The sequence below is a fragment of the Orycteropus afer genome, unplaced genomic scaffold (genome assembly GCF_000298275.1).
Source record: "Orycteropus afer afer isolate SDZICR_OR568_19922 unplaced genomic scaffold, OryAfe1.0 scaffold00148, whole genome shotgun sequence".
NCBI lineage: Eukaryota > Metazoa > Chordata > Mammalia > Tubulidentata > Orycteropodidae > Orycteropus > Orycteropus afer.
The window spans coordinates 2,258,206-2,270,563 of NW_006921735.1; the positions used below are offsets into that span (position 1 = coordinate 2,258,206).

Below are 12,358 nucleotides of genomic sequence, written 5' to 3' on the forward strand. Positions count from 1 at the left end.
GAGGAGTGGCTGGTGGGTTTGAACCGCCAGCCTTCTGGTGAGCAGTCAAGTGCTTTAGGCACTATGCTACCAGAGCTCTAAAAAAAAAAAAAAAAGTCTGCCTTGAACATTATGATCTTTTAAGAACTATCTATATAGGATCAAAGTGACAAAAGCATCTCGAAAGATTAGATAGGAACCTTAAGGGACAGTTAATTTATGTTAATGAGGGAGGAACAACTCAGAAAATGAGGGTGAGAATATTTACGTAATTTGAAGAATGCAATCAACGTCACTAAATGGTACGTGTTGAAACTGTTGAATTGGTGTATGGTTTTGCTATATATATTCTCAACAACAACAAAATAAATAGATAAAATTATTTTTTAAAAAAAGTAGCAAAAAAAGGTTATGCAATTTACTGGCTTGGAAAGATTTAGGGGGTGTTGGTAATAAAATAAGATTAGAAATTATACTGATACCATAAAAAAGACCTTGTATTTTATGCTGAGACAATTAGTGTTATGGGGTTCTCAGGTCCAGAGGATCAGCATAAAAGCAACAGGTAGGTATATTCATTTGAGATACATTAATTAAGAAAGAGGGCAAAGCATCATCAAAGGGAAGTGTCTGGCTCGAGTTAGAGAGTTGGCAGTTATAATGATTGGAAAAAGACTGAAATGATAGCAGTGGGCCAATAATACAGTGAAGTAATGATAAATAAAGAGGAAGGTAAGATACAGAGATTGACAAAAATGGGTAAGTCAGGAAGTGAATTATGTTTTGAAGAAGAACAGAAGAGTTTAATTTCTTATATACATTAATTATGAGATAATGTTTATTATGCTTTTTTCCCCATATATATTAAAGGACCTCATCTCCACCATTACCACCACAATCACCAGCATTGCCACCACCATCACTGGTCCACCACCTTTACCACTTTCAACACCAGCTCAGTCACCACTACTACTACCACCACTCCTCCATGTCCAACACTTATCTCCACCACCAACACCACTTCTACCCACATCATCACCACCACTTCCAAAACCACCACCACTGATATCTCCATAACTATTACCACTGCAGCCTCCGCCTCTATCATCTTCAACTCTGCCACCATGGCCAACACCACCAACGACACTACTACCAACATCACTTTTATCATCACCTCCACCTCCATCACTTCCACCATAACCAAACAAGAATAACAACAACTATCACAGTTGTCGAATGCTTATTTCTTCACAAGCACTACCTTAAACACTTCTTACTTAATCCTTAGAGTGTTTTATAAAGTAATGATTCTAAATTAGAGACTCAGATACTTGCCTGAGATTATAAAATAGGAATTAAAACAGGCAGTAATTCTAATTTCAAAACAAATCATTCTTGCAATATTTGCTTCTCCTTTAGACATATAGGCAATGGATTATAATAACTAAATCTGTGCAGCATATTAATAACTATGTATGGTTCACTGGAGGGAAAAATGTTTGGATTTGATAAAAATAAAAATTGCAGTAATGGTTGGATGCACGGAGGGAAGTACACACATCTTAGCTGTAGAGATACTAAAGTGAAATTTGAGGAAGAAAGTCAATATGGAGCTATACAATTTAGGAGGCATTCACTTAGAGGCCAGACTTGAATCAGTGAGATGAGACAGTTCAGATAAGGAAGTCAGAAGGGTAACAAGATAGGTTTATGGGATACTCCCAGAGGAATTAAGCAGAAGGATTAAAGCAGGTCAGGTAAAGAGAGATAGAAGGAGAACTGGTAACTGGCATGTCATAGAAGCTGAAAGAAGACATGATTTTAAAAAGAACAGCATTCCATAGATAGTCAAGGATATAGTGTTCATGTTTAAAATGCAGCATGAATAGAGTAGTCACATTTAAATTTTAGCTGTTCTCATATGAGACAAGAGAAGGACATACTGGCCACTACAAAGCTTTCATTCACATTTGCATGATGCCTTCATGAGCACTGCATCCTATTCAATCAGGTTCCATCCTGTAAACAATTCTCAATCACTAAATTTAATTATCTACTCATGTTTGCTCTTTTACTTTCTAAGTTCAAAGAGTCTAAATTCATTAATCTAAGAGTGTCCATATACTTATACTGTTCAGATCCAGATGTTTCCGAGAGTGAAAGTTAGAGCTTCCATAATTATGCTCAGAAAACAGGTATAACCTGGAATGGCTTCAGGCAAACCAAGACAGAAGGTCACTCAAGTCATAGATGAATAGAGATACATTTTACTCCAAATTCATGTTCTGTAACCAGAATGCCTGAGATAAAATTCTTGCTCAGGCACTCTGTAGCTACCTGTGTGTCATAGTAATAACAGCAATACCTACCTTGAATGGTTATGGACATGAATACATAAACTATGCAGATAAAGTCTTTAATCTAGTTTTCAGAACATAATAAAATACTCAATATGTGTTAGCTTTTATTTAAGCGATCTATTTTTATGTTCCTGTTTTGATATCTCATTCCAAGCACTAACAAAAACTGCTGAGAGCATATGATACAAATGGAATTTCAGAGACAACATCTTTCACCAGTAGCTACTGTTGTCTATAAATGAAAAAGAAGTCAATACACATTTATCTAAGCAAAAGCATTCTCCAAACAGGAGCAAAGAATAAGCTTTTGATGACACTGATTGAGGAGAACCAACTTGCTCTGGTAATTTGTGTATTAGATGGGACCTCAAAGCATTATGAGGGTGAGGTAACTCGATTTCTAAATACTCTGTTGGGAGAACTGTTGGAGAACTATTACATTTTTGCAACTAATCACAGATTCCTATGAGCACCAAGCTTCTTCTGTAGAACCATATTTAACATGACTATAAAGAAATGAATATATGTGCTATTAGGATGTTTAAAAAGTAAATTCATTAAGAGTCTTACTGATTTATTTTTGCCAGTAGATGTTTTCTCCATCAATGAATGTTAAAATTTCAACTACAATCATGAGGAGTCCTTGAAAGTTTTCGTCCCAAAGAGAAGTTCGACAAGTTTGAGAATGGTTTGACTTTGGTGGCGTAGTGCCTAAGGCATTTGACTGCTAACCAGAAGGCTGGCAGTTCAAACCCACCAGCCACTCCTCGGAAGGAAGGTTGGGCAATCTATTTCTGTAGGGACACCGCCTCGGAAACCCAAGGAGGAGTCACCATGAGTCAGATCCGACTCAATAGCAGTGAGTTTGGTTTTGGTTTGGTTTGACTAGAGAAGGGGTCCAAAATTTTTTCAGTGAAGGACCAGATGCTAAAAATGTTATGCTTTGTGGCACATAAAGTCTCTGTCACAACCACTCTGCTGTTGTGTTGTAAAAGCAGCCATCAATAATATGTAATGCAGCTGTGTGACTGTGTTCCAATAAAACCTTATGGATGGAAACTGAAATTTGAATTTCATATCATTTTTATGTCATAAATATTATACTTCCTTTGATTTTTTTCAAGCTTTGAGAAATGCAAAAGACAAGCCATCCACACAAAACCTAGGAGTAGGCTGGATTTGGCTTGTAGGCCATAGTTTGCCAACCTCTTGAATAGAGAATTCATTCAGACAAGCAGTCCCTCCCTAGAAGAAAAGGTCCAGTTATTTGCTTTGAAATTATCAAATTAGATTACAAGCCACAAATTAACAGAAAAGTATGAAATTCCAAATAATGTATTTGGATAATTTTTCTAGAGTTTTTTTCCTTTTTCTAGAACAGCTAACATCCTGTTTTTAGACATATATTCTTCTTCCCATACTTCTAGACCCAAATTCTACTGTCAAGTGTTCCATGCGTTCCTAAACATATGCGGCTTAGAAACTTGAGGCAGATTTTAAGGTTATTATTTAATCTTGGAATTATAACAATTGGAATGAAAAGGAAATTATACCATTTTTATGGTTTTCATGCTAGCTTTGCACTTATTCCTTTCATTTTCATATACCCATTGATTTCCATAATACCTAAGTACAATGCCGAGTTCAGACTATCCACAAAAAGATCAGTTAAAAATTCTAACACCTTCGAGATAAGACTTTATAAATATCAAAGAACAGGAAATCTGTTCTGTAATTACTCTTGATTTAGGATGCACAGATTGAGACATTATGTTCTCATAAACTAGCAGAATGGATCTCATCTATTATAGGTGTACTTCTTCTTCATGAAAATTTACTTTCCTTTACCGGAAGAAGGACATTTAATGCAAAATAAAGCACTGAACAAGCAAGCCCCTTATAAGAAGAAGAAGGGAAAAAATATTCTTTCAGTATTAAAAAGAATCCATGGAAGTTTCACCTGTGGTTTCTTTCAATCCAGAAAACAGTCCTTACACTGAGTATCCAACTTGTGTTAGGATAGTGATTCCTTGGGCACATTTTAAAATTCACTTCATAATTTTTTTCCCACTAAATTAACTGACACTACAGGCATCCAAGGCTCCTGGAAATACTGTTTAAGTAAAAACACTGCCACCAAAACAGCTGTGAATTTTTCCTCAACAATTTTTTTCATCTGAATTTTGGGATACAGCCATGAGTAAAATAGTCTCACCTTTTTCTAATTTCAGAATCCACAATAATCTGCCTCTTCTTTTGGGGAGGTGGTGGTGGAAGTTCCTCTTGGGCATGCTTTACCAGGATTTGTTCCCTCGTGGTCACCATAGTTACCGTTTCCATTACAGTTGTCTGTGTTAGTGATGGCTGAGTGGTGGTGACAGCCTGTGAAATCTGCGAGAAGTATTGAAACAGAGGTCACATATTGCTCGAAAGACTTTAGTAAAGGCTACTTGGAATGGTGATGGAAAATAATGAGAAATTGTTTCTGCTTGTTGGTAGATTGACCTTCAGATCAAAATAGCACCATATTGAACCCAAATCAAATTGTTTTATCTGACTTAAGTTATGTTGACCGAAATAGCAAAGGAAAGTGATCTCAAAACGAGAAATAAACTTAGTGCCTCTTCAATTTATTGGGCAAACTACAGAAAATAAAGAGAGCAAAGGAGAAAACACTTAGGGTGCCATTCTGATATTTAACTAGAAATGTTGTTTCAAGTTTCTACAACATTAGTGTGAATTTATGGAAAGTATCCCAGCACTGATTCTGTGGCCTGGCACACTGTAGATGTTCATTAACAGTTTGTTGAACACATTTTTAATTACCATGGTCAGTGATTATTGCCACCTTTATACATTTTTCAATAAAATTATTTCATCATTATCACAAAGACCTTTTTTACCAAATAAGTTGAATGTCATAAAAGTACAGTAAAAGATTAACATGAAGAACCTAGTGTCCAAAAATAATTTCCAACTGAATGTTACATAAAAAAGCAGGACACTACCCTTGTTTGAATTAAAATTTTGAGTATATTAAGATACCTGAGTTTCCAGCATACTACACAAAACATTGCTCCACCTCCTACATTGGTGAGTAGTGACTGGGATTTTAAAAGTTTGGAAGCAGCCATCTAGATGTAACGATGGGTCTCTCCTCATCCAGAGCAAAGAAGAATGAAGAAAACCAAAGATTCATGGAAACAACCAGTCCTAGCAACTGATACACCATGTGTTCCTCAGCCTATACTACTATGAGACCAGAAAAACTAGATGGTGCCAGGCTACCACTGTCAACCACTCAGAGGAGAATCTATGTAGGAGATCCTGGATAGAGAGGGAGAACAATGGTGAACAAAACTCAAAATCATTTGGAAAAAAAAAAGGGGGGGCGACCAGGTTTGCTAGTCTGATAGAGCCTGGTGGAACCACTGAGACTATGGCCCCTAGCTGCCCTTCAGGTCTGGAATTGAACTCACACCTGTGGCTTCCAGCCAAGCAAAAGACAGGCATGTGAGTTGAATGCTGAGGTAGATGCAAACCTTGGAGAGAACAATCATGGGAGAAAGAAGGGCTGTTTATGCACAGGGAGACAGCTCAGGGGGCGGGAGTACATGGAGGGATGGACACAGAAGAGGTAACTATGGGGAGGAAGTGTGAGGGGAGCTGTTGCATTGGGTTAAATTGTGGTCAATGCCATGAGACAAAGTGTACGTGAACTGCTGTATGGAAAGTGAATTTGCTCTGTAAACTTTCACCAAAATCGCCAAAAAAAAAGGATATCTGAGCTTCCAAAGATGTTACCAGAAATTCTTTGTGATTTAGAATCACACTTGCTTTCTGTTCAGACTTTTCAATTTTTGGAGGTGTAAGACATCACTCTTTTGAATACTATGTTTTGTGAACCAAATCATCATCTTGGTGCACAAGTTTTAATAGAGACAAGTGCTAGAATGGTGAAGCACCTACTTTCCTTCCTCAACCACCAATTCTCTGTCTCACTGAAGTGCTGCTCATTGGGATTGCAAAGTTATTTTCTGGGATATCAATCATTAGCCTGATAGTGGCCCAGCTTATTTGGAAATTTTATTTTCCAAAGAAAACAAAACAGCAACAACAACAGAAGTCTGAATTCCACAGAGCCCGTGATCTAGCTGGAACCAAGATTAGTTTTACTGGTCTTGTCTAACTTCTCAAGAGGTATAGAGGAGTTTGGGGTATCCTCCCTGCCCACCTGTGATGACTGCTTCCTTCAAAGGGAAGACATGGGGTGGGGAACACCAGCACCTTCTCATTTATCATCCAAATAGGGGATTAACATTGAAGGAATGAAATCCTTTGCCATGATTTCTACATACAAATTGCTTTTGACATGTACATTTAAAATGTGCCATTCTTTGTACAGAATAGTTTTTTATAAATGTTGATGCCTGAGAGACCTACATTTTTGAAGTCTAACTCATACTGAGTTCCTACATGTGCCAAGCACAAGACTTGTCTTTTCTAAGATCTCTATAAGAGTCATTATTCAAAATCAATCATTGAGCCTCAGACAAATGTATTGACATTGACCATTGACAAGTTATGCAAAAATGAAAATAGAAAGCAACATAGCTTTTAAAAGCATCTTACATATAGCAGACAACCTGATTGTACCCAGCACAAAATGGCCACTGCATGCTCAAATTAAGTTCACTTTGGGAGCTCTGGTAGCACAGTGGCTAAGACACTTGTCTGCTAGCCAGACGTCTGGCGGTTCAAACCCACCAGCCACTCCTCGGAAGAAAGGTTGGGCAATCCTACTTCCGTAGTGATACTGCCTCGGAAACCCAAGGAGGGGTCGCTATGAGTCGGGATTGACTCAACGGCACATAACAACAACAACAACAACAACAACAACCTAGTCAAATAGAAAAAACATCGTTTTCTGCAGGACTCCAAAAGCATTTAACTTTTCAAAAATTTTTAAAACCATGCATAAACTTCGTTGTATATGATGCTAAGTAGAGAATATTGGTAAATTAGGAAAATATCTAAGTGTATATGCATAGAACCAGAATGCAGAGCTGCATGAAAATGCAATGCTATTTGTCACAGTTATATTTGATTGTGCAGAACAATTGTGCTTCTGAATATTTGGCTGTGAAACTGAAATTTTAATACCATGTTCTCACAAGTACCAACTGTGAAATTAGATATATGTGCCATAGGAGGATAGAGGAAAATGAAAACAAGTTATACTATGCAATTGCTTTTAAGAATATAGCAAACCTTAAAAACAAAACAAAAGTCATTTTAAATAAAACAGTAGTAACACATGAATATCTAATTGTTCTATACTATAACCACTATTACACTGTAATTGAAAATACTATTGCATTTCCTTTGGGATAGAGAAATAAGAAAACAGTGGTGCCTTAACCCTGTAAATATAGGGTATATTTGTTATACATAACAAATTGATGATTGCTTTCAAGACCTACTTCATATAATCAGAATTAAAAACAATTGGTCATTACTAAATTTCCTAAGGACTTTTAGTTTTTGACTATAAACACTTAAAGGAGCTCTAGTGGTGCAGTGCCTAAGGCATTTGACTGCTAACTAGGTCAGTGGTTTAAACCCACCATCCACTCCATGGAAGGAAGATGGGACAACCTACTTCCACAAAGATTTACTGCCTTGGAAACCCAATGTGGGTTGTTATGAGTCAGAATGGACTTGATGGCAGTGGGTTTGGTTTTCTTTGGTAAACATTTAACTATGTGTTTGAATCATTAACATTATAGACAGGAGAGGGCTTATGGAAGTTATTTAGCATAACCTCCCACTTACTGTACAATTTCTTACTCACAGAAGCAGACAATGTCTTCTTTATAATGGTATCAAATTTTCTCCCCTTTGCAAAGATATTTATACCTAGTGGAAGCATGTCTTATTATGACTTCCTTCAGTTAAAATCTGTTTTGAACCTTGAATCTTCACAAAGTTGAGGATCATTTGTAGTTGACTATTTAAAGATCTGCAGCAAGACAATCATGACCCTGATAAATCTCATTCCAAGCTCTACAATTTCACTTATTTCCTATAACGAGATTTCATCAGACCACTGTCCAAAAACCAGGGTTTCCTACTTTGGACAGTATATTTCAATTAAAGGAATCTAAAATTGCTTAAGATGTTCAGCAGCTAAACCACAATGTTTCAATTAAATCCCAACATTTATTGACTCAGTATTCACTACAGAGCATTCAGAAATAAGCAAAATCTCCAACTTCAGGAATATTATAGTATAGTATGGGACATGACAGCCATAAAGAATATAAGTGAGATAAGGTGAGTGATATATATGACTATATGACTGTTGTATACCAGTAAGCAAGTTAAACAAAACCAGTAAAACTAATCTTGGCCCCAGCCAGCTCAATGTCTCTGTAGAAGTCAGGTGTTTGCTTGTTTGTTTGTTATCTTTCCTTTGAAAAATAAATTTTTTCAAGTTAGATCTTTACAAGGCTAATGATTAATATTCCAAAATAAGTACATACACTGGACATATGGTAGTCAAGGAAGTTTCACTTGAACTTCCACAAAAAACAGATTGCCCTCTGTTAGCAGTTCAGCAATTAAATTTATTTTGATGTTGAAAGTTGGATATAACATTTATCCCTATTCATAGGATCATTTATAACAATAAAATATTGAAAACAACCTAATACCAGTGGCTAATTTGTTAAATGAATCATGGAATATGCATATATAGAGTATTGTACATGTATACATTTTTTAAGCTATAGGAAATGCTGCCATTGTGTTATTGAGTAAAAATGCAAGATATCAACATTACTGGTGTTTGTTTCTCAGCTAAGAAATTATAGATAATTTCTATTGTATGGTATGTATTTTCTTTTTTTCCCCCTCTATTCCAAATTTCTACAATAAAATATTTTCTGCATGGGATCAAATTGACATGAACAACTCAAAAAATTAGATAGGAAACCTAAGGAACAGTGAGTTTATGTTAATGGGGAAGGAACAACTCAGAAAAGAAGGGTAACAGTGGTTACACAACTCAGAATATAACCAATGTCCCTGAATTGTACATGTAGAAACTGTTGAAGTCTTCTGCTGTGTATATTCTCAAAGATAATAAGAATATTTAAAAATGCAAGGCAATTTCTAATAATTGAAAAGAAACAGAAATAAATGAATTTGACTATTAAAAAAATTTTTGCGAAGTACTACTTTTGGAAAAAGATTTCAATGCATTTTTCCCAAAATTGTTGTTTTAAGTTTATCATTCCAATATATGAAGATCTTTTGAATTATGATTTTGTCATTCAAATGTATTAGTGTTAGGACAACTCCAAATCTGAGAATAACTTACTACCTTCTTTGGAATGTTTACTAGGGCAGGGTCAAAATTAGAATAGAAGTTGAATTATCCTCAACTAACCTTGAGTCTACTTAACCAAATTCTTATGCCATCATCTTTCTCCATTTTGATTATAAAACCAAACTCCAAACTCACTGCCATTGAGTCAATTTGACTCACAGCAACCCCTCCTTGGGTCTCCAAGTCAGTCTCTATACAGAAGTAGATTTCCCAATCTTCCTTCTGAGGAGTGACTGGTGGGTTTGAACTGCCAGCCTTCTGGTTAGCAGTCAAATGTCTTAGGAACTGTGCCACCAGAGCTCCCTTTTGATTATAAGTATACCATAAATGAATTTCAAATATTCTCATTAATTACATACATATGTATATATCTTTCTCTGTGTGTCTGTGTGTGTGTTTGTTGGCATATGTGTTTACAGTTGTGTGAAGTGGCCTTGGTGGTACAATGGTTAAACACTCAGCTGCTAACCTAAAGGTTGGTGCTTCAAACCCAGCAGCTGCTCTACATGGAAAAGTCCTAGTAACCTGCTTCCACAAAGATTAAAAACAAACTCACTGTCGTCCAGTCAGATCCAACTCATAGCAACCCCTTCTTGGGTTTCCGAGGTGGTATCACTATGGAGGTAGATTGTGCAACCTTCCTTCTGAGGAGTGGCTAGTGGGTTTGAACCACCAGCCTTCTGGATAGCTGCCAGATGCCTTAGGCACTGCACCACCACAAAGATTACAGTGTAGGAAAGACTCTATGACAGTTCTATCCTGTCCTGTAGGGTCGGTATGAGTTGAAATTCACTGAATGGCACACAACAACAACCCATCTAGAAATTCAACTAACCTGTTCTTTCAGTTAACTAACAATGGAAAAACTATCGTTAAGAATGAGCTGTTGGGGAGCTGGTTCCCCTTACAATGATTAAAAGTAGCGACTTTTGAGTAGGCTCCCCAATTCTCAATCACTGGGCTATAGTTTGCATGCCATGATACTTGGAACAGGATGGTTGCTATCTCAGCACTCTGATTTCTTGGCTTCCTTTGCAAGACAGGAATGCTAACATCTCTCACAAAAGCATGTTGCAAGCAGGATTGGTTTCCTGGGTTTGCATCTTGTGCAGTCACAAAGAGCCCATGCTCACAGGGGTCTTGCTCTTGGTTTAATGTTCTAATGTCACTGTCTTAAAATCATTAAAAATTTTAGACCATGTGGTCTTTTCTTTTCTAAAAAGAAAAATGTGATTTGGGTGAACATTTACAAAGTAAATTCATCTTCCATACAGCAGTTCACATACACTATGTCTCATGACATTGATTATAATCCCTCACAATGCAACAACTCTCCTCCCACTTCCTCCCCATAGCCACATCTTCCCTATGTCCTTCCCTCACATGCACCATGGCCCACCAACTGTCTCCCTATGTATACACAGCCCTTCTATCCTCCCATGATTGATCTCTCCAAGGAGTGTATCTACCTAACGTAAATGTTCAGCTCATATACCTGTCTTTTGTTTGGTTGGAAGCTACAGGAGTGGCTTCAATTCCAGACCTGAAGGGCAGCTAGAGGCTAGTCTCAGGGGTCTCACTAGGCTCTATTAGACCGGTAAAACTGGTCCTTTTTTTATGACTTTGAGTTTTGTTCCACATTATTCTCCCACTCTATCCAGGATCTCCTACATAGATCCTCTTCTGAGTAGTTGACAGTGGTAGTTCTTCTGGTCTTGTAGTCGTATAGGCCGAAGATCACATGGTGTACCATACTTCCTTGGACTAATTGTTTCCATGCGTCTTTTGTCTCCTTCATTCTTCTTTGCTCTGGATGAGGAGACACCCATCGTTGCATCTAGATGGCTGCTTGTAAGCTTTTAAGATCCCAGTTGCTACTTGCCAAAGTTGGATGTGGAACAATGTTTATGTGTAGTATGTTATGCCAATTGAGCTTAATGTTCCCTGCAACTATGGTCCTGAGCCCACAGGTCCAACTACTTGCTCCCTGTTGGGGTCAAGAAGTGACTACAACCTTGTCTCTTGTCAGCTCTACCATATACCTGGACATTCTTATAGAACATACAAATATACTTGTAGACACATTGTTTGCCAACCATACACATGGTCAAGGGCACACTCCCCCTGCATACACATACCTAATAGTTCAGCCAGTCCACCGATCTATCCAACCATATACCCATGTTTGCCATCACTGATAATGCAGTACTGTATGTGCAAAAGGGTTCATCTTTGTTGTCTGTACCTCCCATGTACCTCTCAATGACTTCTTCTTCCTCAATGTCACTGTGTTGATCACTCACATTTGGTACATTGCTCTTCCCTTCACCCAAATCAACACTGTCTCTACCTATCTAGCAGTGTTCCCTCCCCTCTTTTCCCACGCCTGGTAACCAAGAAAGAATGTTTCCTTCCATATATAAACCTTTCCTTGACTTTTTACAATAATGGGCTAATACAATATTTGTCCTTCTGTGATTGATTTATTTCACTCTGCATAATGTCCTCCAAGTTCATCCAAGTTATGCAGTGTTTTGCCAATTCTACGTTATTTTTTAGGGTCGCATAATATTCCATTGTGTGTATGTTCCATAGTTTGGTTATCCATTCTTCTGTTGATGGGCAC

At 37.3% G+C, this 12,358-nt stretch overlaps 1 protein-coding gene across 1 annotated transcript in view; it reads right to left on the reverse strand.

Annotated features, from left to right (window-relative positions):
- The window catches only part of LOC103201376 (dystrophin-like), a 2,052,823-nt gene that overhangs the window by 1,955,816 nt on the left and 84,649 nt on the right, over nucleotides 1–12,358 (reverse strand). Inside the window, exon 6 of the mRNA XM_042781676.1 lies at nucleotides 4,555–4,730. Coding sequence (XP_042637610.1) covers nucleotides 4,555–4,730 — 176 coding nt within the window. The remainder of the gene's footprint in view (nucleotides 1–4,554; nucleotides 4,731–12,358) is intronic.